Here is a 27,039-nt window from a genome sequence, read left to right as displayed (position 1 = left end):
AATGAGCATTTTTCTTTTAATACATGAGCAGAGTTACAATAGCTGTTTTACTTCCTTGTCTTTTTATTATACATCTAGATCATTTCAAAGTTGGCCTCTACTCGTTCCCCTTTCTCTTGGGAATGGGCCATCTCATTCTTTAAATGTCAAGTAATTTGGGATTTTTTGAATAGTGTTAATATTTTCTGAATATTATGTTATTAAGACTCTGGATTCTGTTATGTTCTTTTGGAGAATGTTGACTATGGTTTTTGATTTTGGGTTTTTTGTTTGTTTGTTTTTCTTTAATTATCAATTCACTTGGTTGGATTCAGTCTGAATATTCTGTCTGTGGAATAAGCAACTTAAAGCTGTATTTAGTTCTTTTAGCCTTAGCTATGCTGTTTGAAATCTGCCCTATGCTTTTGTGGACCAGGGTTAATGCAGAAATTTAAATGGATTTTATATACAGAGTTTTAATCTCTGTCTCTGTCTCACTCTGTCTTTTCTCTTCTTCAAAGTGTCAGTTGATCTTCAGAGTATGCTTGACTGTTCACTCTCTAATGCCACAAAATTTATGGGCTTTGTTTTGTCCAAAGATTATAGGTATTATCCATGTGGAGAGTTAGCCTAGTAGCAGCTTGCCAATGATGGTTCATTTCTCTATGACTTGAAAAACTGTGAAAAAAAAAAGTTCAACAGTTATATTGAGTAAAACTATAACAGAAAAGAGAATAGCAAGCAGCAATGGGAAAGTAAAAATGGCAGAATGCTTAAGGGAAAACCTAGTAGGCCATGTACAGTGTAGGGAATCTTTCCTGACTAGAGGAACTTTCTGGTTTAGGAGGGAGACCAAAATCATAGACTGGTAGAACTGTGAGTCTGGACAGAAAGATTCATGTAAAACAAGAGTGTATGCAAATCTACTTTTTTCCAGTGCAACTGTCACAGTCTCAACATGTTCTTTGCCCTTTCCTTAAACATACTCCAAAGGGTGATTTGAAAATGCCATTTAAAAGCTGCTTTATTGTATTCTTAACTATGTTCATTTCCTTAACATTTTCAGTGCTTCAATATAACTAACATAACTTTTCACCTTAGGAAATTCGGAACATTCATAATGATGAGCTAATGGGAATCAGACGAGAAGAAGAAATGGAAATGTCTGATGATGAAATAGAAGAAACAACGGAAACAAAAGAAACTGAGGAATCAGGTAAAGATGATTCTGCCTTGCTTTGTTTAATAAGCATGTACTCACAGGGGTGGTATTTTCAAGTCTTCCATGGGCATCAACCCACAAGACTGGGCATCAACTCGAAGTAATTGGTGAGGCCATACATGTACATGCTGATTAGTACATATCAGCACTGTGACCATAGGCTTTTCTGTGGTCTCCATTTCTTTCCCCTCTTCCCTACAAGTGTCTAGTTAAGAATGCACTCTCAAAACAAAAGTTAGCAGTGTTTAAGATACCATTGAGACAGCTCCACCCCATGTTGGAGTGGCTAGGTTTGAGTCCAATTCCACTTCCAATGCTAGCTTCCTGCTTAGGTTCACCCTGGGAGGAAGTGGATGACAAATCAAGTAACTGGGTCCCTGTCACCCCATAGGAGTCCTGAATTGAGTATCAAGCTCCTGACTTAAGCTTCACTCAGTCCTGGCTGATTGGGGTATTTGGGAACTAAACCAGTAGACAGAATATGTGTCTGGCTCCATCCTCCTCTATATGTCTCTCTGCCTTTCAAATTACAAATATATATATATATATATATATATATATATATATACACACACACACACACACACACACACACATATAGTGCACTTACTTTCCAAGAAGTTCTGCGTTTGTATGCAACATTGTTCTTTCCATGTTTGGTTAATACCTACTAATATTTGTTGTAATAGAAATAGAACAAAAGCATAAATAAATAAATAACCAACCTTTTAGAGAAGATAGGTAGATCCCTATACCATTGATACCTTAAAATTAATAATACGTTTTTAAGATTTGAATGTTAACACAAACAAAAAATCATGGAAAATATAGTAATGGGAGACGTGAATTGAATTTCCAGCTTCAGCAACAGCCAGGAGCTGTTTTACTTAAAGAGCAATCCAGTAGACAGGAAAATTCTATCTATGAATTTATCTATGAATCTAGCTAGCTAGCTAGCTAGCTACTTTTTGCCTCTCAAATAAGCAAGTAAAAATTATTAAAAAAACAAACAAAAAGAAGTTATATGGTTTATGGTAAAGACCTATAAGGATAGACATAAACATTTGTGACAAATGTGTCTTTATAACATTAACTATTTGTATAAAAAGAATTAGAAGAAAATGTATACACAAATGCATAGGATCTGCAGCTTGTGACAGTCTATTTGCTGCCTTCCATTGTGATTACTTGGGGACATACTGGGAAACAAACGAGAGTTCACAAGTAGTTGTTTTGGTGAAGACGTTTGTTCTTGTATAGCCAGGGTGCCACTGTGAGCTGGAGGCTACAATGTGGGTCACAGGGGCTGCCATTGGGCAATTTTTGAACAACAGGACAACAGCATAGACTTCAGTTTCATAAGGAACTGTCTTGGATGTCATGGCGGAGAATGAAATAGCCAAAAGGCCAGTATTTGTAGGAAAATGTTCAGATAAACTTACGAGTTTGATTGTGAGAAGGCACAATGGAAAAAAGCACTGAAACTAAAATTACAAAACACAGTTCTGGTCCCTGCTTTCGCTTTTCCCTCCTTGACCTAGGAGGAACTTCTACGCCACTAAACCTCAACTCCCACACTTGTAAGAACAGGGATTTTGTAATGGTTAAATTATTTTACTAGTCATTTATCTGCTTAGCACTGTGCTAAAGATTGGAGATATAGTGCTTTATTGTCTCCTGTGAGTGTGTGTGTGTGTGTGTGAGAGAGAGAGAGAGAGAGAGAAAGAGAGAGAGAGAGAGAATTATAATGCAAATCTGAATTTCCGGTTCCAATACCTATATATATATTGAAGTCAGGAGCTCTACACCCACTGTGTTGTTAGTGAGAATGTTATCTTGTGAACAGAGCCAGTAAGGAAAGAAAATCACCAAGTCAGACTATTTTAAAAGACATTTATTAGTTGTTATATCTGAATTTTGTTTATTTCCCCATATATTAGGTCCTTAAATGTACAAACCGCTGTCTGTTGGATAAACCCTTCATAATCAGTAGTTAGCATCTGCAGAATAGTGAACTAATTACTGCAAATAGATACTAAAAACTCATAATCAAAACAGACAACAGAGCTATTCAGATTATTTAAGTGCTTAGCTAGTATGTTTTATAGCTGATTAATCTTTAACTTCAGTGATTGCTTCCACCTGAACCTCTACTGTATTGTATACAATGTGTATCCAGTGCTACCATGAAATAAATGCAGCCATAAGTTTGAGCATCCACTTGATAAATTGCTGCATTTGAGGAGTTATTTGGGGAGAAGAGTGTGTGGGAGATTCGGATTGAATGCACTTACTAGGGTTATATAATTGCATTTTGCTTCTGTATCTCTTTTGAGTTAAAAGCAGTATTGGCTACTGCACAGAATCTTATTCGTTTAGAGACTGGAAACTCCCTGACAGATCATCTTAGAGCTATTTTCTTTCCTGTTCCACATGCCAGGATGCTGCTTTGTCAAATAAAGCTATCTACAATAGACTTAATGGAGCTTACCAAATAGCTGTTCTCCCAGAAGGTTTCAATTCGTTTTAATTCAAGGACTTTTGTGCATTTTTCTTTCTCTCGATCGTATCTAATTCTGCTATCTTGCTTCTGTAGTACTCAGCTGCAGAAATCCTGCTCTCTGTGAGCCAGTGAGAGAGGCCTCAGTTTTTATCTACATCAGCTACATGTTTTTACCACCATCTGGTTTTACAACTAAGAAATAGAGCCAACTGGATCTGAGTGGTTTTTCTCCCCTCTCTCCATACCAAACATACATTCATACATACAGTATGTTTCTGGTAGAATTTTCTTCCCCAGAAAAATTAAAACCAAAGTAGCAGTTCAACCTACCTTTGCTGGACTGCCACAGAATCTCTCTTCTTCCTGAGACTATGTGTTCGTCAGTCCCTTTTTGTGATCTAGTCCTTAAAGTATTCTTGCCATGGAAGAAAGGTATACTCTGCACAGAGAGTTGAAGAAGGAGACTTACATCATAGTAAGTCATGACTGAAATTATTTCAAACTATTGGTAGCGATAACAAAAAGTGCAGGTATTCAGAAAACATGAAAAATTGCTTCCTTTCATCTTCTGTCGTCTCCTTTCTTAAACTTGTCGTTCTCAAAGTTGGTAGGACAAAAAAAATCTTTCGAGTTACCTTTGAAAATTCAAGTTTCTGGGCTATCAAATCTGATACTGCAGGTCTGTAATAAAGTTTGAGAATATTTGTTTTGTTGGTGTCCTAAATGACTTAGGTGCTGGTGGTTCAAGGAGCACTTTTGCAAAAAGTATTGAGACTAAGCATTCTCATTGTTCTAGCCAAAATTTTCTCTTTTCTTTTCACCCAGTATCCAACCAGTTTCTATTATCCTCATGTTAAGTGTTTAATCAAAGACTGGTGTTGTGGTACCGTGGGTTAAGTCACTGCCTGCACTGCTAGCATCCCATATGGGCATTGGTTCAGGTCCTGGCTGCTGTACTATCAATACAGCTCTCTAATAATGCATCTGGAAAACCAGCAAATGATGCCCAAATACTTCTGCCCTTGCACCTATGTGGGAGACCCTGAAGGAGTTCCAGGCTCCTGGTTTCAGCCTAACCCAGCCCCAATTGGTACAGCCATTTGGTGAGTAAACCAGCAGAAGGAAGATCCCTTTGTGAACACACGTGTGTGCATGGTGTGTGTGTGTGTGTGTGTGTGTGTGTCTTTCCCCATCTCTGTAACTCAGCCTTTCAAATGAATAATCTTTTTATGAAATAGTTTAATCATTTAAGTGCTGTGTCCCATAAACTGATGAAAATAAAGATGTAAATATATGTAACTGCACTTAAAATATAAGAAGTATCACTTGGTGTAAATCTAGAAAGTACTGATTTGAATGCAGCAAGGGCAAGAGATATTACTATGGGTCAGATTAGTCACAGCCAGTGGAAATTGATCCGGGTATTAAAAGATGAACAGGTGTGGGTGTGGATGAGAGGAAGAAAGAAAAAAGCATCTTGATGGGGGAGGGAATTGGAAAGATCAAGACTCAAAGAGGAAAATAAGCATGATGTTTATTGGAGGATAAAAGATTGAATAGATAAATGTGTAAATTGTGGAGAAACACAACTGCCATGTGCTGCATCCAGAACAGTTTAGACCAGGATGAAGAAGGTAGAAAAGTAAAAGTGAGAAAGCATAAAGATACACATAGAAGTGTTTTTAAAGCAGGGAGCAAAGGGAACCTTCCCTAATAAAACGGGTGTACTAATCCTCCAAGAAAGAACAGCTTAATGCCCATTATGGTGGCTTTTGTTCATCTGGGGAATCATTTCAGATCAACTTGATCCACCCAAGGGCCATTCACCTTGTTGTTTGCTAGCTAATCACCATCCCAGCCAGGAGTTCCTCAGGTGCATCGTCACATGCTCAGGGGGAGGAGGAGAGCAGAACATGTGGCCAAGTACATAAGCTTCTTGAACTCATTATTTTAGGAATGTGGGCTCTCTGGGGCTCTGGCCTTGCTGACCTCAGACCTTGGTAATGCAGTATCACCCCCTGCAACTTTTTTTTCTTTAGAGGACTACCCTAAGGTCTTTAGTGACCAATTGGCTATAGATGTTTAATAAAAGGAAAGATCTGGAAAACTAATTACATTAGTTCACCACGTGTGCCATTGTAAAATACCACATTCTAGAAGACTTAGCCACAGAAGTTTGTTATCTCAAAACTGGAGGATAGATATCCAAGATCAAGGAATCATCAAGGCTGATTTCTTCCAGGGGCTATAAGGAAGAATCTTTTCCATTCCCCCTTCTCAGCTTGTGATCGGTTGCTAGCAGTACTTGATGTTTCTTTGCTTGTGGATGAATGACCTCCATCTCTGCCTTCATGCCCACATAGCATTCTCGGTGTGTGCATGTCTGTCTCCGTGTCTAGTTTTTGCCTTTGTTTAAATAATGATCAGGACCCACCTTAATCTCACTCTAATTTGTTACCTCTGTAAAGACTCTCCAAACATGGTTACATTATGAGAGCTTTGACATCTCTTTTTGAGGGGAGAGGTGGATATAATTCAACTCATCACAATAGATCTGACAGAATAGTCACATTGACTTGCAGAATATGATATCTTTTGGGGGGGGGCAGAGGTGAATATAGTTCAACTCATCACAGTAGAACTGGCAGAATAGTCACAATGACTTGTAGAATGTGAGATCAGCTTCAGATAATAGGTAATTAGCAGATAGGCAGAAAAAATTATACTCCAGTGAGAGTTGAAGAAATTAGAAGGGATAAAAGAATTGGCTGAATTCCTTAGGATATGAATAAATGAAAGTGGAAGAATGTAAAGAGCTAAATAGAATGCTTTGGAGAGATACCATGCTAAGAGAGAAGGAAAAAGGGGGCTTTAAGAGAGGTTACCAAAAGAGCAGTCAGAGAGGTTGCAAGTAAACTAGAAGACTAGAGTGTGGAAACCAGGAGATTATATGGAAGTAGGGAGTAACCAGTATTTTCAGATCTTATAAAGAAAATAGGAATTGAGAGAAATAACATTAAGCAGAGGCCAGTTTAGTAAATTAATAGAGTTAGAAGATAGAGTGCATGGCATTAAGAAAGGAGAAAAGTAGACCAAAACAAACTATAGATCAAGAAGCTGGTTACTAAACTAAACATGTGGAAATAAGGGTATCTTGTAATTGGAGTCTAGAATTGATAAGTTTAAAATTAAGGGGTTTTGTTGTTGTTGTCAGTCAACAAAAGAAACAAATCATCTGGAAGATGAAGTTGAAGATGTTAGAAAATGAAAGGGTGCATATAGGTAATTATGCAAGTGGATTCTGGAAAAGAAGAGAAAGTGATCCATATTCAGGGGGAGTTGGCTTTATAAAAGGAAGAACCTTCTTCCTCTCACACAAGAACAGGAAACCTGGAAACATGCGGGTAGCCCTGGCTTCTCCGTTGTCATCCATTGATTACAGAATGATTCAGAAATGAGACCATGAGGAAAGAGAAACAAGTCTGGGGAACTGCCGTGGGCAGTATGAGTTAAGGGAATCGGTGAGAGGTGCTGTCAGCAAGGGCCCACGGGAGTCAGTGTTGGTCTTGTTGCCTTAGCTTTGCAACTTCCTAGAAAGGAGCAAAGAAAATTGAAGTCAGTGACCATGAGTTCAGGGTGCTTGTGCTAATGAGCCAGCAATGGAATGTTAGCCAAAAAGCAATCAGTGGCTTGGTGAGACTTCCACTCTGAAATCAAAGGTTCCAGCAAGGAAAGCAAAGGGAGTATTGAGGCAATGAAAGGCAGTGAGATAATTGACAGTTGAGAATTCTGTGTTTAAGAGGGGGATGTGAAGATCTCGGGAGGGGAGCAGTGAGGTACCAAGTGATTCCATACTAATGGAACCCTGATTGGAATAGAGACAACAAAGCAAGTAAAGCAAGGTCAGGGGACTGGAGACTTTGCCTGAACCAACTTGCTGCCATCCCAGTGGCTGATCCTTATATGTTTTCCCTATTTCTTCACACTCTGTTCTCTTTGATTTTTCCTTTTGGAAATCAGCCCCCTAGTGCATTTTTATCAGCCTTTAGAGGAATGTTTGACATTCTTCCTTCTAAAATTGTGTAACATTTTTAAGCATCTCCTGTAATGAAGCTTTGTAAGCATGACTGACTGCCTGAATTTACTTCTATTGCTTTGTTTGTTTTCCTTGTACCACTGAAGAAACCTAGACATTAATATTTTTAATGGCACAAAATCTGTATTGATCTTTTGTTGTACAAAACCTTATCTGATGGTGCCGCACAGTAGCCTAGGGAGTAAAGTCCTCGTCTTGCATGCGCCGGGATCCCATATGGGCACAGGTTCATGTCCCGGCAACCCCGCTTCCCATCCAGCTCCCTGCTTGTGGCCTGGGAAAGCAGTCGAGGATGGCCCAAAGCCCTGGGACCCTGCACCCACATGGGAGACCTGGAGGAGGTTCTGGGTTCCTGGCTTCGAATTGCCTCAGCTCCAGCCATTGGGGCCGCTTGGGGAGGGAATCATCAGATTGAAGATCTTTCTCTCTGTCTCTCCTCCTCTTTGTATATCTGACTTTGCAATAAAAATAAATAAATTCTTTTAAAAAAATGTATCTTAGATTTTGCTCTTCATGACTTCTGCAGAAGGTGTTCACAGCTGCCTTCACACTTTCATATTGCCATGATGAACTAGCTGTCTTCTCATCTGAGGGGTAATCCTCATAAAGAGAAACATTTTTCACACATACAAAAGAGTCCAGAAGGAGAAGATGAGGACTAATGATGGCAGGATATGAATGTGCTCACTGTACTATGCTACTTGGTATCAGGACACATGTATTCACCTGCGCAAACATATTATTAAAAGGTAATATTGAACTCTCCGACATTCTTGCAATGTACAAAGGACTCTAACATCAGAAATAGGCCTAATTAATATTAAGTCTGTTAAAGGAAAGACTTGGTGTCCTCATTAAAGTGACAAAAAGCCTCATTTCAGAGAGCAGGAAATGCCTTTTGTAGGTAAGATGTTCTCGGTAGCATTATAGGTGATTACTTTTTTTTTTTTTTTTTTTTTTTTTTTTACTTAATGACAAGTCCAAACTGAAACAATTATTACCTCCTGTCACTCGGCTGCCGGTCCCTAGCTGCCACAGAGGCAGTCTCTCCTACTCATTTTCTCCAAGGGAGAATGTTTTCGTATTTAGACTGGAGAATATGATTTTAAGCATTCTGCATCTCTGCCCTTTTCTTGCCCATGTGTCTCCATATGACATATAGAAATTAAATATGTATAGTCTCGGGCCTGCAGTGCAAAAAAGGAAAAAAAGAAAATGTCCCTATTTTGTGTTGAGCCATGTGGACTGCTCCAGGATAAACATGTAAACTAAAGCAGATGTAAGTTACTCTCCATCTATGGGGATTGATTTACAGAGTAACCTATGTGCTAGGTCTCACTGACTTCTGACCCAAACCAAATGCTGTTCCACTGTCTGCAAATCGTTGCTGTCCCCTTTTTTGTACAGTTTGCTATATACAACCATCTTCACTTGTAGCATCATCTTTGCGTGTTGTGATTGCTAGGATTACTGCCTGTCCAGTGAAAAAATATCCCGACCACTTGAAGAAGTAGTAAAGGTAAATATTAATTGGAATGCTACAAAGCCAAGTTCCTGTGCACTGGATTTCTTTTCAAAGACACAAAATATGTATGATCACAGCAAAAAAAATTTAAAATTAGTTGTAAGGAGTTGGTATCCCATATTGAAATGTCTGAGTCTCCCTTGCACCTGGAAACCCATGCAACCCATGTGGAGACCTGAGTGAAGTTCCTGGTTCCTGGTTTTAACCTTGTGTTGAGAGGCTTTGCTTTGCTCTGCTGAGGCAACCTGATCACAACAGCCTACATCAGTACCTAGTAGTTTTATGAAAACCCTCGGGTTGGACATAGAGTTAAACTGAGCCTCTTTTTAGGAACAGGAATTTTTTTAACGCTCAGAATGTAGTTCTATTCTATATATTTCATCTTTGTCAATCATATCTTGTTTGTCTTCAGTATCTAGAAGATTAATTTTGTCTTTGAAATCCATTTAGGAAACTCTTCTACCATTTATAACAAAAAATTTCAATGATTGTATTTCCGTTACTTTACTTTCTAGTATCCAAAGTCCCTTCCTATAGGTAGCTAAGAAACACTTTGAAATTGTCTTTTAATTTTCTTACACATTTTATATACATATTTATAATTTTGAACAATTTTAATAATCTCTCTTTCTTGATTTAATGTTCTGTTAGTAATCAAACAATAGAAATAAAGGACAAATATTTCCATTAATATGGTATATAACTAATAGAGATTAGTGGACTTATATACTTTTGTACCATAGTCATAACATAGAAGGTGCTCAATAAATGTTTGTTGAATTAATGAAAATGCTCTGGTTAAATATTCTGAAATAGCTTTTACAATTTTTTGACCTTAGAAAGTATGCCCAACCCATAAGTAATTAAACTTAACCAAGGTTTTTTTTTTATCCCCCATGCATCTTCATTTTTAATTAATAAACTTTGTTTAGAGCAATTTTAAGGTTCATAGCAAACCTGAGCAGAAAGTAGGGAGTTGCTTGTATGCTCCCTACAGAAATACATTCTCCCCACACTGTCAGCCTCTCTCAGGAAAGTGGTACATTTGTTACAGTCAAGAAACCAGTATTGACTCATCATTACAGTTTTCATTAGGGTTCACTCTTAATGGTATACATTCTATGTGTTTTGAGAAATATATAAACATCTGTCATTATAGTATCATATACCATAATTTCTCTGCCCTGAAACTCTTCTGTGCTCCACCTGTTCATCCCTCCCTCCTGGCTGAACAATGGCAACCACTTAATCTTTTTACTATGTCCACAGTTTTTCCTTTTCCAGTATCTCATACAGTTAAAATTGTATAGTAGATAGCCTTCCCAGATTGGCTCCTTCACATAGTACTATGCACATAAGTTTCCTTTATGTCTTTTCATGGCTTGAAACTCATTTCCTTTTAGCAATAAATACTATCCTGGTATCTGTATATATACCACAACTTACTTGTCAATTTGCCTACCAAAGGACATCTTTGTTGCTTCCAAATTTTTGCAATTATCAAAAAAAAGTGTTGTGAAAATATTGTGTGCAAGCTTTTATGTGAATGTTTGTTTGTAGTTCTTTTGGATAAAAATGCCAGGCAGCATGATTGCTGGATTGCATGGAAAAAGTATGTTTAGTTTCATAGGGAAGTTATGCACATACTACAGTAATGTTTAACTTGGATCTTTTGACTGATTAAATATTTCATTCTACTTTTTCTTGTTTATGTAATTTCTGAAAGTCAGATATAATGTTTATATTTGCTCTTACATGTTTAAATTTTTATTTCTTGCTTTTTTGGTTTTTTTTATTTTGATTTTCTAAAGTTTGAGTATGATATGCCTAACTATTAGGCAGGGTTTTTTGCCCTTTATCCTGTTTGATATTGTCTGAGATTCCTGGGTCTGTGGCATGGTTTCTGACATTAGCTTGGGGATATTTTCAGTCATTTCTGCTTCAAATACTGTTTTTTGTTTTTTTTCTTCTCCTTGTCTTGCCATCAATGTGTTTCCACATTTTGTAATTGTCTTGCAGTTCTTGGATATATTGTTACTCTTTTAAATCATTTGTTTTCTGCTTTTGCTATAGTCTAGATGTTTGTGAACCGAAAAATTCATGTGTTGAAACCTAATTGCCAGTACAATACTATTAGGAAATAGGACTTTGGGGAGAGTACTTGCAAGGATTAGTTTCCATAAAGAAGAGACCCCAGAGGACTGCTTTGCCCATTGTGGTGTGAGCACACAGCTAGAAGGCACCACCTATAAACCAGAAAGTCAGTCGGTAATCACCAGACTCTAAAATTCAGATACCTTGATTTTAGACTTCCTTGCTACTAGACTATGAGAAATAAATGTCTTTATATGTTGCCCAGTTCATGATATTTTATCATAACACCCTACATAAACTACATGAACTAAGATGGGCTTTATTCTTTTTTTTTTTTTTAAAGATTTATTTTATTTTTATTACAAAGTCAGATGCACTGAGAGGAGGAGAGATAGAGAGGAAGTGGAGCTGCCGGGATTAGAACCAGCGGCCATATGGGATCAAGGCGAGGACCTTAGCCACCAGGCCACGCTGCCAAGCCCGATGGGCTTTATTCTTAAAGGCTTTTGTTGTCATGTCCTCACATTCAGAGACTCTTCAGCCATGTCAATCTGTTATTGGCCTATCAAAGGCATTCTTCCTTTCTGATATTGTGCTTTTCAGTAATCTCTAGAAATTCTTCTTAATTCTTCCTTAGAATTTCCATCTCTGTATATGACCTATCTGTTCTTGCATGTTATCTACTTCTTCCATTAAAACCCTTTGCATATTAATCATGTTGCTTTTAAATTTATAACCTAATTATTTTAATATCAATACCATATCTGAGTCTGCTTCTGATGTTCACTCTATAGTTGTAGCCACAAACTGTGTGTTCAGTGTGTCTTGTAATGTTAGAATTTAGAGATGGTGTATTGGGTAAAAGTAACTGGCAAATAGACATTTATCTGTGTGCTGGAAAAATGTCGGGAGAGGGAAGAGTTCTCTAGTCCTGTAATTAAGTCTCATCCTTTTGGGGAGCCCATGCCCGTGGACTATGACCTTAGCCAGTGCTTCTCAGTCCTTCCACCATGGACTAGAAGGGCTTGGACTTAGGTGCTTCTCTTCTCCCAGGTCAGTTAGGCTCTGATACCACCAAGAAGGTTAATCCCTTGTGAGACACACTTTCCTAAGGACAGGCCTTGTTAAGAAGAGCAAAATTCCCTGGCATGTCAAATTTCAAAAGCCTTCTTTCCCCTCCTCATACCAGAAACCCAAGAGAGGTTCCTCTGAAATCCAAGGTGGGACCTGTAGTTCTCCTGTAAATATTACTAACAAAAGCATGGGAGCCCTCCCCACGGGAATGGGTCCCTCTGGAGTTTCTAACTCTTGGACTAATCCACACTAAGCCACCAAGAACTTGGCAATTTGAGTTTTTCTTCCTGGCCCTGGTTGGGTTAATGGGTTCCTGGTCCAGTAGGGTAATTTTATATTCACCTGTATTTCCAATTTAGAAACTAACTGTTTGCCCCGTGACCTCACTTCTCTGATACATAGGAGAGTTGGTGATTGCAACTTTTTACTTACTGTTAAGACAGAGTAAAGGCTTTCAAGTTGTTTAAATGTTGGATCTAAAACCAAAAGTCTTTTTTCTTAGTTTTTACATTTACCTTTTCTCTGTAGCACTAGCCAACGATACATTTTTAATGCATCTGTCAGGAAGTGATTGTGTAGGCAGTTGTGAGTTTAAGATAATTATTCCTATAATTTACTATTTCAGGGCTTTTATATTTTTTGCACATTTCAAACAAGTAACTGATGCTACCTGGAAATGTCTTAGGACCCGTGAGGAGGACTTTCCTGCATTGGAATCTTGGTTCATTTACAAAAACAGACCTAAAGTTACACATTAAAAGGCTTTTTATACAGGTTAATTTAAAACACCAGATGAACACACATATGTTAATATTTTATATTGATTATTTAGCCTTAGTATCACAGACAGAGGCTCTCAAGGAAGAAAATGACAGCCTCCGCTGGCAGCTCGATGCCTATCGGAATGAGGTAGAACTGCTCAAGCAAGAACAAGGAAAAATCCACAGAGACGATGACCCAAACAAGGAACAGCAGCTGAAGTTCCTGCAGCAAGCGCTCCAAGGCATGCAACAGGTAAAGGCATTTTGCATTTCTGAACTTCCTGGAAGTATGACATCAGGCCTTCCTCTATGAAAGAGCCCTCTGCAAGCAAACAGAATGTCAGACATACCTTTCTTCTTCTTGATGTCGTACTCTCTGGCTTGCCTGAGGAAGAGATGATGTGCTGTGGTTAAGGAAATATCCATGTTAATGCAGAGTTGGCAGTGGATCACCAATTTCCGATGAAAATATTGAACATTAAAACTACACTCAACGCGAACTAATATATTCTTTCTGCTTCAGGGGGTACTTCAGGCGCTAGACAAGACTTCAGGATCTGTGTGAAGAACCTCATTTATTTAGTTATGAAAAGCTGCTGATGAATAAGTATCTAGTTAATAGAATACCAAATAATATAGCCCTTTATAGAGAACAACAAAAATTCTGTCTTTAATTTGAGCAAAAGTGAGAATGTTATGGGTTTTTAAGTATCAGTGCTTTGGGCACACAATAACATTTACTTTTTATTTTTTTCAGTCATCTGTGTGAAAGAGTTTACCTGCACAGAATTCTAAATATAGAAGTAAAGTAAATAAGTGTGTCAACTGTCATGCCAGTCAGATATGTCTCAGGATAATCAATGCTCAGTGTCTAGATGTTTTATGTAACTGTCACCACAGTGATCCTACAATGTAAAAGATTGGCACCTGCTTCCACTCCAGGAAGAATTGCACTCCTGAGTACCATCAGGCCAGACAACCAGCCATTTTCCTTACGCCTATAGTTGTGCAAAAATGTGTTAACCATGTCTTGGAATTACAGATTATGAATGGGGAGTCTTTTGGCACAAAGAGTCCCTGTTATTACTTCAGCCATCATCATTTTCCTGTGTGACAGTAATATCATATTAATATTTCAAAGTAATGTTTACTCTCCTTTTTCTGTCACCATGGAGTTTAATTAGATCATGTAAATTATATCAGAGATCTTTCTACCCAAAAACTTCATTTCCTTAGCTATGCTTCAAAGAATTTTGACTGTGGGGGTTGTACGGTGTTTTGGGGTTTTTTTTCCCCCTTCTTTCTTTTTTTCTTTGTTTCTATTTAAGCTATCCTGATGGCCTTTTGCAAGGCCCTGAAAAGCTAGACTTTGGAGGCATTTTGTTATTTTTTTTTACCTCTTGCTTTGATTTTTGAACTATTCTGCATATGCTGTTTGAAAATGAGAAAATTTATTTTTCATTTTATCACCTCCAAGACCTCAGTGAGGAACAGGTTTCTGTCCCCTAAAAAAGTTAAATCCACTCATTCAAATTACTTTTTGTTGGAAAAGAGCCTTATAAACACTGGTAAGATTTCTCCTATCATATCCCAAAAGATGACTCGTATAATATGCTGGTGAAGAGCTTGGAATCTGGAGTTCACCCAGCTTGATTTTAAAGCCCAACTCTGCCACTTAACTTTCTGGGTGGCCTTCCGCAACCTACCTAACTTCCCTAATCCTCAGAGATTGCAGCATCACAGTGTTAATGTGGGACTTACAAGAAAACATGAACAGAAATGCTTAATACAATGCTTAACACATATTAGGCACTCACTATTTGTTGTAATTATTAGTAATGACAAGCCCAATTCCCTACCTGCTGATATAAAACCTAATATATGAAATATGGATTCTTTCATGCTTTCTTTACAAATAGCTATTTTTAAGAATGTTCCACAATATCAAGTTTACTTCTGTGTAGCAATGAAAAATATTATCCACACTATATTAACTGTGCCCTGTCCTGTCCTTACCTCTGGCCAGAATAAGGGAGTGACCAGATCAATTAGTTTCTTGGGATCTTCCTAGAATATGCACAAACTCAAAGGAAATTTGTAGGAGACAGATAAATTAATTTAAAATAAGCAAAATGCTTTCAGTTTCCAGTCGCTGTGTGGAAAAATGATTGTGTGTGCCAGGGGGAAGTGCAGCCCAGTCACCTGATAACCTAAGCCCAGCCAGGCATTTTAAGGCATGTGTAGCTCCTTTGTTACTGACTCGATTGTCTTTGATTTTTTTTATAGCATCTACTCAAAGTCCAAGAAGAATTCAAAAGGAAAGAAACTGAACTTGAAAAACTCAAAGACGACAAATTACAGCTGGAAAAAATGTTGGAAAATCTTAAAGAAAAGGTATGTAAGTGCTGAGTGAATCTTTTCCCTTGTGGTCCTTCCACCAGCCCCCCCCCCTTCAACGTCAATGAGAATGCCTTGAAACCTATCAGGCCATAAGCATCAGTGTGGGGTGTTTGGCTGATTGGGGATTAAAGGCCCTCTTCAAGGGCAATTCTCGTATCAAGGGCTTTGATTTTAGATGAGTCCTTGGCATTTATAGGGGTTGTGGAGAATGTATTTTTCAGTGGAAAGATAAATCCATTCCTAAGATTCTTCAGCCTCCCTAGCTTAAGGAAGACAAGAGTGTACACTTCTCTCCCTGCTTCATTTCAAGCAAATAGCAACATTGAAAGCTCATATGATACATTGCATTGTCATGTCTTTGTAGACTGTACATTTAGTGTGGTAATGAGCAGCTGCTGGTGAGAGTGATAGCTAACATCAAAAAGAGGGAAGCCTTGGGAAGAAACAAAGGGACACCATAATCAACAGCTGGAAAACAGGGATGGTGAAGTGGGACTTAAGCAAGAGCCTAGAGTAATAAGAGCCACCATTGAGGACATTTGAGGAGTCTACTAATATCAAGACACATTAATGTGTCCTAGCCATGAACCAGATGACTGGTCTACTTAAGGTGTATGACATCTGTGGCCAGGCATCTCCTTATCATACCTCTCCAACATCCTTTATACCTCGGCTGAAGTTATCCTCTGAAAAGGAAGGCCTATTGACCAGAGCGGCCAGCTGATAGTCTTCTTAGAAGCACAAGATTGGGAACTTGAATCAAGAATCAGAAATCAGCAGTGCTACAGACCCTGAAGAGCTCGGGCTGTGTATCTTCTGCACTCAGTTCAGAAAGACAACATGCATGCGGGCCCTGGATGTGTCTGGCAGCACAATGCCTTCCCCCAGAGTGCCATTAGCAAGCAGCAACCTTGGTGTACTTCAAATGAATGATTGAAAGTGTTTTCTGGAGGCCATTTGCAATATGCTTTTAATTCTTCCACTTCATAAAATCAACTCACTTTCCAGCTTTGTGGGTACTGTTAAAGAAATGAGCAGAGTCCCAGAGAATTTCATTTATCAAGGATTTAATTGAAAAGTGCCAAATCTCTTCTATTTACTAGAACGTCTCTTATACTGTCAGAGCTTCTATAATACCCCAGAGCTGCCACATAACTGTTTTGCTGCCTGCATAAAATGCAATGGGTGGGCCCGGCGGCGTGGCTTAGCGGCTAAAGTCCTCGCCTTGAACGCCCCGGGATCCCATATGGGTGCCGGTTCTAATCCCGGCAGCTCCACTTCCCATCCAGCTCCCTGCTTGTGGCCTGGGAAAGCAGTCAAGGACGGCCCAATGCCTTGGGACCCTGCACCCGCGTGGGAGACCTGGAAGAGGTTCCAGGTTCCCAGCATCGGATCGGCGCGCACCGGCCCATTGCGGCTCACTTGGGGAGTGAATCATCGGACGGAAGATCTTCCTCTCTGTCTCTCCTCCTCTGTGTATATCTGACTTTGTAATAAATAAATAAATCTTTAAAAAAAAATGCAATGGGTAACCAGAACGGTGTAGAGAGATGGAGGATTATGCTAATGACATTATGCTTCGAAACACTCATTTTTTATTTTTAATTGATGCATTAGAATTATACATATTCAAGGGATAGCATTTGATGTTTCCATACATGTGTACATGATATAGTGCTCAAATCAGGATAAGGCTCTATAGCTCCCCAAGCATTTTAAAACTGATACCATAAATCGATTTAAGGACATTTTTAGCATAAGTAGCTCTCCTCTTTATAAAGTGTTTCATTTATAGAAGTCAGGAGTGTAGTGGACTAGTAGAAACTTTCCATACCATGAAATGGCAGCTAAAAAGGAGAAAGAAAGAAATCTAACTGATAATCAAAACACAGCCAGCATGAGTTTTTTTCCTGTTATTTTAAGCAAAGCGTGTTTTAGAGAAATTCATGACAGTTCATTATAAACTGATCTCTGGGAAGCTGATTTGTGACCACATATTTCAACCTGACACAATTAGGTTAGGAAGCAAAGTGCCATCACATTAGACTGCAAAAATAATTTCAGGTTGAGAGGAAAGCAATAAGTTTTGGTGAAGAGGGTTTTTTTGTTTTGTTTTGTTTTGTTTTGCTTTTGTTTGGTTTTATTGACAATAAGTCACGGAGTGAATTATTGTCAGTGTTTTGCAGTGTAACAATGTGGCTTATGTCTGTCTAACTGATGAAAGGACTGGCTCTCTGAATCTGCTAGTAAAATTCAAGGTGATAAGCATCCCTTCAGTAATGCCTTCTAGTTTTTTAAATGCTGGTTATAATATTAAAGATGGCTAAAATATGTTATGATATCTTTACATCTTAAATCAGCCCCCAATCTGTTAAACTCTACTTAAGGAATGGCTTACAGGATAATTTGACATTTTAAGGGGGTTAGAAGCAGATGTGAACCCTGTGGCTTAGAAGGGAGAGAGTATTTTAAATCAAACCTAGCATAATGGTTACTACCTGGATTGGAGTGCAGAGCCCAAAGATTGAGTAGCTCATCAAGAAAGGGTTCCCCTCTGACTATAGCCAGGAAGTCTGTAAATCCACCAAACAGCATGTTTCGCAGCATAGACCATTCATTTCGTTCACAGACAGCATCCTGGAAGCTTTGAAGACATCTTTAAAGAAAATGGAAAGATCCCTGTCCCCGCTGAGGGCTTAGATGAGGGGAAAAGTGACAAAGCCTCTGAGTCATCCACGATCTGTCCTCCCACCTCTGGCATTTTCTTTCACAACAGTAACATTGAATCAGTGAGGCTAAAGCCATGGCTCTTTTATTCCTTCTTCTGGAAGCGCTTCCTTCACATGCATAGCACAGAGAAGATGTTGTCAGCATCCAAAGCCAGAAGGAGCCACGAAAGGTCTAGAGGTGTATTTCAGCTTGGTTACTGATCATGAATCCCACCTGAGTATCTCTTGGGACATTTATCTCCTATGCTCAGAAAAACTTCCAACCACAAAGGCGGCCACTGGCTGATGATGTTTTGAGTCACATTTCGTTTTGAGTCCTCTTGCTATGAAGTCAGGAATATTCTGGCTGATAACATCCTTATTAGAGAGAAGACAGAGAGCTGTTCTTCAATAGAGACTGTAATTTGTACTGTAAAAGGCAACAGTTGAGGGCCTGTGAGTGGCTCTGCATTCACAGGTGGGGCTTACCATCAGCAGAATGGGGGCCCAAAATTTATTAAGGATGGTTCATTTAACAATTAATATGCTAGAATGGCTTCACCATTTCCTGGAAATGCAATCCTGACCAATTTACCTAACATTTCTGGGCCTCATTTTCCTCATCTATAGAATGGAGATAATACATATATAACAATGGCTGGCATCCACATAGACAGTAAATGTTGGCTCAGCTTCCCCAGATTAGTTGGATGGAATTAAGAAGATGAATGCAGGAAAGAAAAGTTTGGTGGAGACAGATGACTAAATCTTTGTGTTGAAGCCATGTAAAGAAGTTTTGGATTATTTGGTAGTACTTTTGTAAGTTGCACCATTTTCCTTCCCACCCAGTAATCAAAATTGGCAGTATTGCTTTTGTAATTAAGAAGTTAGCTGTTGTGTGGTTCGTTAAAAATAATCCTGCTACCACCTAAGATGAATTGACCCAGGAGACATGTTATTCCCACAGGAAAGCTGTGCTTCAAGACTATGTGCATCAAGCCAGGAGAGTGATTGCCCCCTGGAGAAGACCTTGACCAACAGTCCCATAAAGTCTGAACGTGAAGCTCTGCTAGTGGGTAAGGAAGCTAACACACACATGCAATGTATAAGGCACAGTGGAGCTGGCAGGGGTTAACTAGAGATTAATAAGCATACGTTATGCACTTATGAGGCCTGACAGTCTGCGAACCTAGAGTCCGGAGGACTTCTCAGAGCCAGTGCCTTGCTAAGCATGTCAACAAAAACACTACCTTCAGAGAAGGGATCAGCAAGATAAAATCTGCACACAAGGATAGCTACACCCTCTCAGGTCCACACAGGAATCAGTGCAGATGCCATTCAGCAAGCAGATTTTCCAGATGAGCCTCTGAAGTAAGCCTACACCTCCCAAGCTTGTCCAGGTTACTGGCTGGGCTGTCTTCATTCATGACACTTCTGACTGACAGCATCTAAATGAGATTTTCACTAAATGAGCATTTCATGCCACTTCCTGCCACCAGATTACGTGGTCTTCTGTGCAACTCTACTCCTCCAAATCTCTGACACTGCCTGAAGTTACCACCAAGTCCCAAAGGGTTAAGGACTCACTCCCACGAGACTGTACACACCTTAGAAACCAGGCTCAAAGTGACCCATGCTGAGGTCAGATTTGGCTATAAAGCCAAAGGTTCCCATAACTCCCCACCCGCATTTGATAATTTCCTAAAATTGGAAGTCAAGATAGGACCTTATATGGAAGTCTCATTATATAGTTCTGATTGGTTCAATCACTGACCTTTGTTAATTGCTTCAGTCTTCATACCCTTTCCCCTCCCTGTTGTGGGGTATGCTCTAATCCAGCATTGGGTCTTGTGACAGCCAGCTCCCATCCTAAAGCTGTTTATTCAGTGGCACCCAGTTATCAGTCATTAGCATGCAAAAGCCCTCTTGAAGCTTTGGAAATTCCAAGGATTTTAGGAGCTGTGTGCCAGGTGCCAGGGGCAAAGACTTTTTTGATTATTATTATATTTATATCACATTACTCAGTGGCTGAGGAGACTGTGAACAATGGTGTGTTTTAATGAGATAATGCTCACTGATGGTTAAAAAATCAGATGCAGCTGGCATAGTGTCCTACTAGAACCTGCAGCATCCCATGTCCAGCTGCTCCGCTTTCAATCCAGCCTCCTGATCATACACCTAGGAAGGCAGCATATAATGGCCCAAGTACTTGTGTTCCTGCCACTCATGTAGGAAACCCAGATGGAGCTCCTGGCTTGGTTTCAGCCTGGTCCAAACAAGATTATTGTGGCCATTTGGGAAGTAAACCAGTGGGAAGAAGAATTTGTCTTCTCTCTATTTGTCTCTGTCTCTCTCTTTCTCTCTGTTACTCTGCCTATCAAATAGATGATTGATAGACAGATAAATACATCTTTTTTTTTTTTTTACAAAAAGTAATCAAACAGGCCTAGCTTCCCTTCTTGGAACTATCATTTCTTATCTGAGTTTCAGTTCCTCCATCTGCAAAATAGTCATAATAGTATCACCTACCTCAATGAGCAGTTACAAGTGTTAAATGTAACAATTCATCTGCATCCCTTCACATGAACCTACTCCCACATGGTAAGCCCTCAGTAAACAGAACTATTCACAGCACTTAGAGGTCCCAAATGCTTGTTGGCTTTTTATTCCATTTGAAAAACGGTGGCAGATTGAGATTCCAAAGTATGCAATCATTTAAGAAGAAGCTGTCCTTAGACCACAGCAGATAACCCTAGCTGCCTTTGAGGAAGGAGGGTAAGACGCCCAGTGGTGCCACTCCACTCGCAAAAGGCCCCCCTACCAACTGGCTTCTGTGTCCTTTCAAGATCTATCTCCGTCCTTTGGTAACAGATATGACACTCAGACTTAATTCTTTGATATGTTAATCAAGATGCATGGGGGAAATTCACCATTGAGTCTTCAAGAAAAATGACAACTGTTAGCGTTTTCCAACTTAAAATTCTTAACAAATTGGCAGGGCAACAGGGAGACCTGTCAGAAAAGCACTGAGAATAGAAGGAATCCTCTAAGTGAGTAGCGCTGGAGGAAAAAAGAGTCTTAAAATAAAAGTTTCTTGTGTTGTTTTTAAGAAGGCAGTTTTGGACTGACAGGGGCAGGGATGGTTTCTGTTTTAAATCAGTTGTTTGGATGTAAACCCACAAAAATGTCCAATGTTTCTCAATCTTTGGAGTTATTCCTGGGTGTTTGACAGTCTTTCTTGCAGTGATTTCTACAGTTTCTTTGAAAGCGGACTGCTTTCTTCTGAATTTTTCTCAGCTAGAATGAGTGTTTAGAAATTCAGTTTATCTAGTCATTTAAGAATAAAGCAGTGCACACTGTAATAGGATCCTTTTTATACCGATTTTGAGTCCCACCATCAGTTTCTCTTAGAACGCTCCCAGACACACCTCCTTACCATCTAATATTTGGAAGATGTTCACAAAGAACTGATTGAACTTCAAAATGCAACTTAAATGTACTCTATTCTGTATTAATCTCTTAAAGGAACAGAGAAATTATGGTTTGTGAACTAAATCAAATGTCACTTTTATTCCCTGGCCATTTTCAGCAAATTCAGTCCTGAACCTATTTGCTGTACATAAGATCTTATGAAAGGAGATGAATTTAAAGGTTGTTTTTTTTTTTTTAAATAATCACCTGTTGCCGGAAAATGGAGCATTGGAACAATAAACCTGGTGGCCAGGACACCCCAGGCAGCATTGTGCAGCTGTCAGTCACATTCCGAGGTAGACCAAGGAGAAGTCATGTGCATTTCTTGAGACTGTAAACTGCTAGAAGAATTCTAGTATGCAGAGCCGTTCAGGGCTGTAAGTACAAAATGCTAGTGAGCGCTCAAGTCAACCATGAGTGGAAGGTTTGCCTTTTCTTTACAAAGCTGCTTGCAAAGTGAAACCTAAATACACTCAGCAGATTTCTTTTGGGAGAGGCACTAAGTTAATCGGGGCAGAGTACAGAATTTGTATGTTTGCTGCAATGGCCAGACATTATTAATATCTAAGAGGGTGAAATCTGATTTAAAGATTGCACAAAGGAAATGGAAACAAACACAAATACACACACATGTGCATAATGCACAATCTAAACTCATCGTAAACTCATCTGGAATTCAAATGGCCTATAGCCGTCTCCAATTATGGAAGCAAATTCAAATGCCAGCCTTCCTGCATATGATATAATACAGTCAGAAGCTGCGTGTATGCTGGTTAAGAACAACTGTCTGAGGTCAAATACCAGCTGTGCTGCTTAGCAGCTGTGTGACCTGGGACAATTTGCTTAAACTTTCTGGGCCTCACATGGCTTACCTTTGAAATGGGGATGGCAATACCTATGGTACAAAGCTATTATAAACATTAAATGAGCAAAAAAATGTAAACTTAGAATAGCATCCAGTATATCTGTATTGTACACATGCATGTGAGTCAGCTCTTACCAAGAAATATAAGGTCAAGTGTAACATCTACGGTCTTATCTCTGCAGGGATTATTTCCACATTCCTTCATGTTCATCCGTTTGGAGCAAGCATTGAATACATCTGTTCCTACTTGCATCGTCTTGATAATCAGGTACAGGGTCAGGGAAGAGGGTACAAGAGAATGTAGGCTTCTTGGTGAAAAGATTACTTGACTGCACAAGCAGACACCTAAAAAAATGAAGCCATGAACTAAGGTCTTCTGTGACCCAGACTGAATATCTGCTCATAGCTGATCTCATGAGCCAGTGCCTTCCCCAGATGCTATCGTTTGGGGTAATTGGAGCAAGAATACATACACATTCCCTAGGAAGCCAGGGTATCTCTTAGAGGCGGGAGGGAGCTGTGACTCCTTAGAACAAACAGGCTCATGAGAAACAGCGTTCAGTTAAACAGGCTCATGGTGCATACTCACTATGTCACAGGGCATGCACCTGTTGGGAAGTGCCACTGAATGCAAATTCCTGCTGAGTGTTCAGATTGTTAGACCATGTAGGCATCTATCCTCTCAACAGAGGCACCGGGCCATTTGGGCATCCTACTGCTTTAAGCATGTTCCAAGTGTGCTGCCTCACCCTCCTCCATTAACGGGAGGAGCCAGCACTGCCCCTCCTTTCCCTCTGTGAATGATGCTGTTCCGCAGTCAATCAGCCCAGTTGGCGGTGAAGGGGAGGACAGAATGGGAGTACCCAGGAGCAAATAATCAGTTGCAACAATATGAAATCAAACTCTGGGTCTGTCAAAATTATCTGACTCTTTTTTTGTTTATAAAAAAACAGACACTGCATACATTATCTTTTAAAATGTACACTGTATAGAAATACAGTAGAGGGAAAGTAACATTTGCCCACAATGTGATGCCTCAAGGGCAGTCACTGGAATTCGGTGTGTTTCCCAGATGCTTTCCTCTACATGCGCTGCGCCTGGAGCATAGTTACCTCTATAAACATTATCTAGCTACTTTTCTCTGATACGGGAATCCTACTGTGCATGACACTTTGCAATGTATGGTTCCACCTAACTGGGTAATGCCTGCTGCCAGCTCTGAGAAGGAGGCCTGCCTTCACTCCTAGCCCAGTCTCTGTTCCTCCTTGGCAGCTTCCAGCCAGAGCAGTGCCAAGAGAGCCTATAGTAGTAGCGACAGAGCTGGAGAATCCCTCCCTCCAGCTTCTGGAACATTCACTGTAGCAGCAACTGTGTATTTTTCTCAAAGGATTCCTTGATGTTTCTCAATCAAGCCCTGGTTCCTAGGTTTACACGTAGGATAGAAGATACTAAAGAAAGCCTCCCAAACGAGCCTCCTCAGGGAGTCCCAGAATTATTTTATTCTTTCAATGTATTGAGGTCTGCGTGTGAGAGAGACAGAGAAAATGTGCTGAGGGGAGACCGATGCACCGATGCATGGAAGTAAGGAGCATTCATCACTCATGTTATTTTTGCTTTTTGAACTGATGGATGTGGGAAGAATTCTACTCTGCTGGCAGCCAATTCTGCTTCTCTGCTCTCCCAAATTACTTGGCAGCTCCGATGGGCTTGCACATGACGTCGCCAGCACTGAGCAACCTGCTACAATCCGAGGCCTCTCTACGTGACTGGCACCAGCTCCCTGCATCAGCCAGCTTAGCAGCCTCCGTCTAGTGGCCAAGCAGAGGAACACTGCCATCTGTCTAGAAGTCAGTCTACAAGACACACACACACACATGCACACACACATACTGAAAGAGAATGCCACCCACAATGCACACAAACACACATACACACACACCCAGCCTCCCTCCCTGCCTGCAAGACAGCATTCACACATAGGCCACAGCAGGGCAGGGGGTGGGATGAAGACACCAGATACAGAAAGTGGAGCTGGCTTTCAATGTTGGTACCCTCTCTCCGCTGCAGATCTGCACGAGTGATGTAGAGGGACTCATGAGTAGACTTCAGCACACCTTCAAACAAGAAATGACTGGAGTTGGAGCCAGCCTGGAGAAGAGATGGAAGTTCTGTGGCTTTGAGGGCTTGAAACTGACCTGAATCTTTTTGCCAAAAACTTAGGATCCTGAAAAATAAAGGGGGGGGGATGTCGGGGCAAGATTAGAAGGTGATTTGTATTTTTGATGGTTTTCAAGTGGAAATTGCTTTAAATTTGTCATTTCATTCCATGGGATATCGTCTGAGTTAAAATAAGGATCCTAGAACAGCACCTCGAGCTACAGGCCCTAACAAGAAATCGCCTCAAACCTCAAGTGCTGTAACTTCTCCCCTTTCTTGTTAGTAGTATTGAAACAATCCTGAAGCTAGAGAGTATTTGGAAGTGTTTTCAGTGTCTGTACTACTGTTGTAGACCTTGATTGATAATTTTTTTTTTCTTCACCACTGTTAACTGAGTTGTTTTCTGATTATTTGTATCTGATTTGTGTTTGCAACCTTCTCTTCACATCAAAGCTGCTGGTGATGAAAGGAATGAGAGGGGCTCTCAGTATTCCACGTAACTGCCATTGTCTTTCCAATGCCCAGTAGACCAGCATTTAACACATCAGTGTTTTCCAGAAGGTGCTTAACCAAGTTCACCCTGTAAATGACAAAGCATGGTTTGTGGCTTTTTGCAAAATGACTATGAACCAAAAGTTAACAAATGTTCCAAAATTATTTTCTCTAATATATCAAACAAAAGATCTGTTTCAGAATTTTGAACACAAAACCTGGATATATGTATTCACAGCAAGCAAATATCCAGTACAAGTGACAGGTGCCTGCACTATTAAGAATCACTTGTAAATAGTCTGCTTTTAAAAGGTGGGCGTGTTTAGTTTTGTATGACTTAAAATACACTGGCAGGTGAGCTTGCACACATGCATGCTCACCCACACCAGCAGAAGGGATGTATTTTAATGTGTGTTTTCCTCTGGCCATCTTGTGTTCTCCATCGGCCCCTTTCCCTCTGCTGACCACGTGTTGAACTGCAAATTGTGTACCGCCATCCACGCTCGGTTAACTGCAACACTGAATGTGTATGAAAAGCTGGTATGAGTGTTAATAATGGATGAATGAATAATAATGGGCCAAAGTATGTGAGGCTTTCTGCCAGCAGGTCAGCTCTGTGTGGTGTAGTGTGTTGGTTACCAGTGATGCCTCACTGTTCTGCAGTGCCCAGCGGCAGGTTGCAGTGGCTGGGGACAAGCAGGCCTTCAGAAACTTCTGCTCAGTCACTGTAACAGGAAAGGAGAAGACAGGGGTTGGAAGGCTAGTATCCTAAGGCAGAGATGATAGGAGAGTGTGTGTGTGTGTGTGTGTGTGTGTGTGTGTGTGTGTTAATAATGGCGGTAACAGTGGCAGTAGTGCTTATAGTAACACCAACAAGCCCTCCCTGCGCCTCTATGGGAAGTAAGAGAACATGCTGAATAAGCCAAGCCAGCACAGAGCGCTTCTCAAAAAGACTGTAAATGAGATGTCGGCAGTGTTCAAAGTTGTATTTTTCAAAGATAAATATTTCCTTTTTATACTTCAGTTTGGTGTTCTGTTTTGAATAATTAGCTAAGTACTTCCGTAGTAGCTCGTCTCCGGTTCGTCCTTGGAGTTTAGCAAGATATTGGGAGAAGATGCCAAAGTTGCCTTGACAACTAGAAACAACGTCCCCAGCAGCCCATTCATGCTACACGCCACCTTCCCCTTACGGCTCCCCTCTGCAGCACCAACACCACGCAGGGGTTATTTTTACACCAGCTTCCTCACTGAAGCATTTCTGTCATCAACGTTGCAGAAGTCTTTGATTCCTCACTCTCACGGGCTCTCGCACAGCCTTTTCATAACATCTAGGAAATCAAGGGAAATGTTGCACTCATCACTTACTTCTTATTTAATTACAATAAGTAACATGGAATTCTAAGGCAACAGCTGCCACACCTAAACACTTTGCTCTCCCTCACTTAACTCTACTTAATTGCACATTTTCATTTTCTCTTCCACCTGCCAGTTTCATTCAGGTTATACTCCGACAACCTGCTTGGGAGATTCATTGTGATTGGGCTAGGCTCTAGTGCCCAATCAGTTGAGCAAACACTGATGTAGGTGTTTATTTTTTTTTATCCTCTGATAGTTTTTTTTAAAAAAGATTTATTTATTTTATTACAAACTCAGATATACAGAGAGGAGAGACAGAGAGAAAGATCTTCCGTC

The 27,039-nt window shown here is 40.0% G+C and overlaps 1 protein-coding gene across 3 annotated transcripts in view; it reads left to right on the top strand.

Moving 5' to 3' along the window:
• The window catches only part of ENOX2 (ecto-NOX disulfide-thiol exchanger 2), a 291,281-nt gene extending 264,911 nt beyond the window's left edge, over positions 1-26,370 (top strand). For all 3 annotated transcript variants that reach the window (XM_058659099.1, XM_058659098.1, XM_058659097.1), the window contains 6 exons: positions 1,081-1,195; positions 13,326-13,507; positions 15,541-15,648; positions 19,330-19,438; positions 22,881-22,966; positions 24,766-26,370. In XM_058659099.1, the coding sequence (XP_058515082.1) occupies positions 1,081-1,195; positions 13,326-13,507; positions 15,541-15,648; positions 19,330-19,438; positions 22,881-22,966; positions 24,766-24,897 (732 nt within the window). In that variant the 3' untranslated portion in view covers positions 24,898-26,370. The remainder of the gene's footprint in view (positions 1-1,080; positions 1,196-13,325; positions 13,508-15,540; positions 15,649-19,329; positions 19,439-22,880; positions 22,967-24,765) is intronic.
• The last annotated feature ends 669 nt before the right edge of the window (positions 26,371-27,039 follow it).

This window comes from Ochotona princeps, chromosome X, assembly GCF_030435755.1.
Source record: "Ochotona princeps isolate mOchPri1 chromosome X, mOchPri1.hap1, whole genome shotgun sequence".
Taxonomy (NCBI): domain Eukaryota; kingdom Metazoa; phylum Chordata; class Mammalia; order Lagomorpha; family Ochotonidae; genus Ochotona; species Ochotona princeps.
This window is presented reverse-complemented; position numbering and strand designations above follow the sequence as displayed.